This window comes from Lathyrus oleraceus, chromosome 7 (genome assembly GCF_024323335.1).
Source record: "Lathyrus oleraceus cultivar Zhongwan6 chromosome 7, CAAS_Psat_ZW6_1.0, whole genome shotgun sequence".
NCBI lineage: Eukaryota > Viridiplantae > Streptophyta > Magnoliopsida > Fabales > Fabaceae > Lathyrus > Lathyrus oleraceus.
Genome location: NC_066585.1, coordinates 541344955 through 541347253, shown reverse-complemented (window position 1 = coordinate 541347253; position 2299 = coordinate 541344955). Strand labels below are relative to the sequence as shown.

Sequence of the window (2299 nt, the reverse complement as noted above, 5' to 3'; positions counted from 1 at the left end):
TTTCTTTCTTTTTGGTTCAGGCACCTTAACAATTGCTCTACAGCCTCAAACTTTTAAATATTTAAGATTTGGTGTTCTTTTCTTCCAGAGTTCATATGGGGTTATCTTGTTCCTTTTATTGGGGACTCTATTTAGTATATAACATGCAGTTAGCATGGCTTCACCCCAATAACCTTTGGATAAACCAGAATATGATAACATGGCATTCACCATTTCTTCCAACACCCTATTTTTCCTTTTTGCTATCCCATTTTGTTGTAGGGAATAGGGTGCAGTTATTTGATGTATAATACTAGTGGACTCAAAATAATTAGGATGATAGAATTCTCCCCCTCTATCACTCCTAAAACATTTAATAAAAGTTTCATGTTGGAGTTCTACTTGAGCTTTAAATTTTTTGAATTTTTCTAAAACTTCATCTTTAGAGTGCATGAAATAAACATAACAACATCTTCAAGAAACTCAGAATTCTTACATACTTGTAAAAGCCATGGGTATGTAAATGTATGGTTACGACCATATAAATTAACTTTAACTTTGCGCAGCTTAGGAAACACCATTGATATATCAGCATTTAGCTTAAAATCATTGATACTGTTACTGAGGTCAAGTTCTTGGAGGGAAGGAAAGCAATGAGAGATAAGAAGCAAGTCAGCAGTAGAGAAAGAAGCAATATTGGAACAAATGAGAGAGGTTAGAGTTGTAATATTTCGCGAGAAAGCTCTCAAGCCGCGTGCCGGAATTTTGGGTTGGTTGGAGAGATTAAGCGAAGTGAGTTTCAATGGGAAACGAGAGATTTGGACGAGAACATTGTTGATGAGACCATAGTAACAGGAGAGGTCGAGGGAGATGAGATTGATGAACCTTGAAAAAAGGCGAGAGAATAAACGGCAGGTTGGATTCCATACGGTGAGAGAGAGGCGTAGACGGTTGGTAATGGAGAGAAATTGCTTGTTAACTAAGGAAAGAGATTTGAAATAGGAACGGTTATCGTCATCGTCGTCATTGAAGATGAATTTGAAAACATATTCCCAACAATCATCATCTAAATATGAATCTGTTGAAACAATTTGTTTTGGAGTTTGGAGAGAATTTCTCATACGTTTCATGTTACAGTGAACGATTACTGCCGCCAAGGAAAATACAGGTTTGAGGGTTTAGGTTTATGTGTGTTACTACGTAGGTTAGGTTTGAGGATTAAATAGAAAAAAAAGCTGGATAACCTTTTTTTTAATTAATAAAAAGCTGGATAACTTCAATAGTTTATATTATTAGTATATGTCTTCGTGAAAATAAAATATTATCCGATGTATATAAATTTATTTATTGTTCGGTTCGGTTCGATTTAGAGTGATTGATTACACAAATTTGATCTGATCCGATCTAACTTCATACGATTTTATTTGGATCGGTTTTTTGAAAATTCAAATTATAAATTATATTTTTTTATTTAAATTATAAAAGTACTAATAAAAATAAGTTTGATATAACATATACTATATTAAAAGTTAATATTAGTTGAAATAAATAAAATAATAAAAATAAATATTAGTAGATTAAATCAAACTAATAGGTAATATTTGAAAAAATAAGTATCATTTAATAATAAATTAGTTCTTACCGATTTTGATCGGTTGTGGTCAGTTCACATTAGTTCAATAGCTTACATGATCCACCATTCAAACCAGACCGATGATCCCTCAAATTTCCGATTCGACATATCATATTAATAAAAAATAAATAAGTATACAAATATATACATGTGGTTCGGTTTGGTTTGAATCGATTTTTGAATTTTAAAAAGTCGTTTGAAAATCCAATTCAAGTTGAGCGATTTTTACAAAATAACATTCAAACCCATCCAATAATTTTCATTTTTTTTACAATTTTCGATTTTTTGGATCGATTTACCGTTTTTGTTTGGATTAGTTTGAATTTGTACACCTCTAATACACACCACATTTTTTTTAAGTTTCAATTATTTTGAATCAATTATTTAAATAAATAATTATTGTAAGGGTTTTTAAAAAAATTATCCAATAACCCCTAACCCACTAAATCAATCATGGTAATATGTCTTTAATTCATTAATCGAATAATTGAGTTATTTGAATTTTTTTATCAAAATAAACCACGTTTAAAAAAAATCCAAAATAACTCATATTTAAAAAAAATTCTCAAATAATTCATATTTCAAATAATTTTCTAAAATAACTCACTTTGAAGAACTGAACTGGTACCAGATGAATTGACGCATGCTCTCTAAGTTAAAGAGGTGACGCTAATTGGATTGACTTAT

General features: G+C 30.4%; 1 protein-coding gene across 1 annotated transcript; it reads right to left on the bottom strand.

The window, feature by feature from the left end:
• Positions 1 to 407: 407 nt before the first annotated feature.
• On the bottom strand, positions 408 to 1156 carry LOC127104891 (F-box/LRR-repeat protein 16-like). Its single transcript, XM_051042034.1, has one exon. The coding sequence runs from the start codon at positions 1107 to 1109 to the stop codon at positions 408 to 410; it is 702 nt and encodes a 233-aa protein (XP_050897991.1). The 5' UTR covers positions 1110 to 1156.
• Positions 1157 to 2299: the final 1143 nt, after the last annotated feature.

Excerpts from the sequence above, each read along its gene's own strand:
- LOC127104891 (XM_051042034.1), bottom strand. The coding sequence starts at position 1,109 with ATGAAACGTATGAGAAATTCTCTCCAAACTCCAAAACAAATTGTTTCA.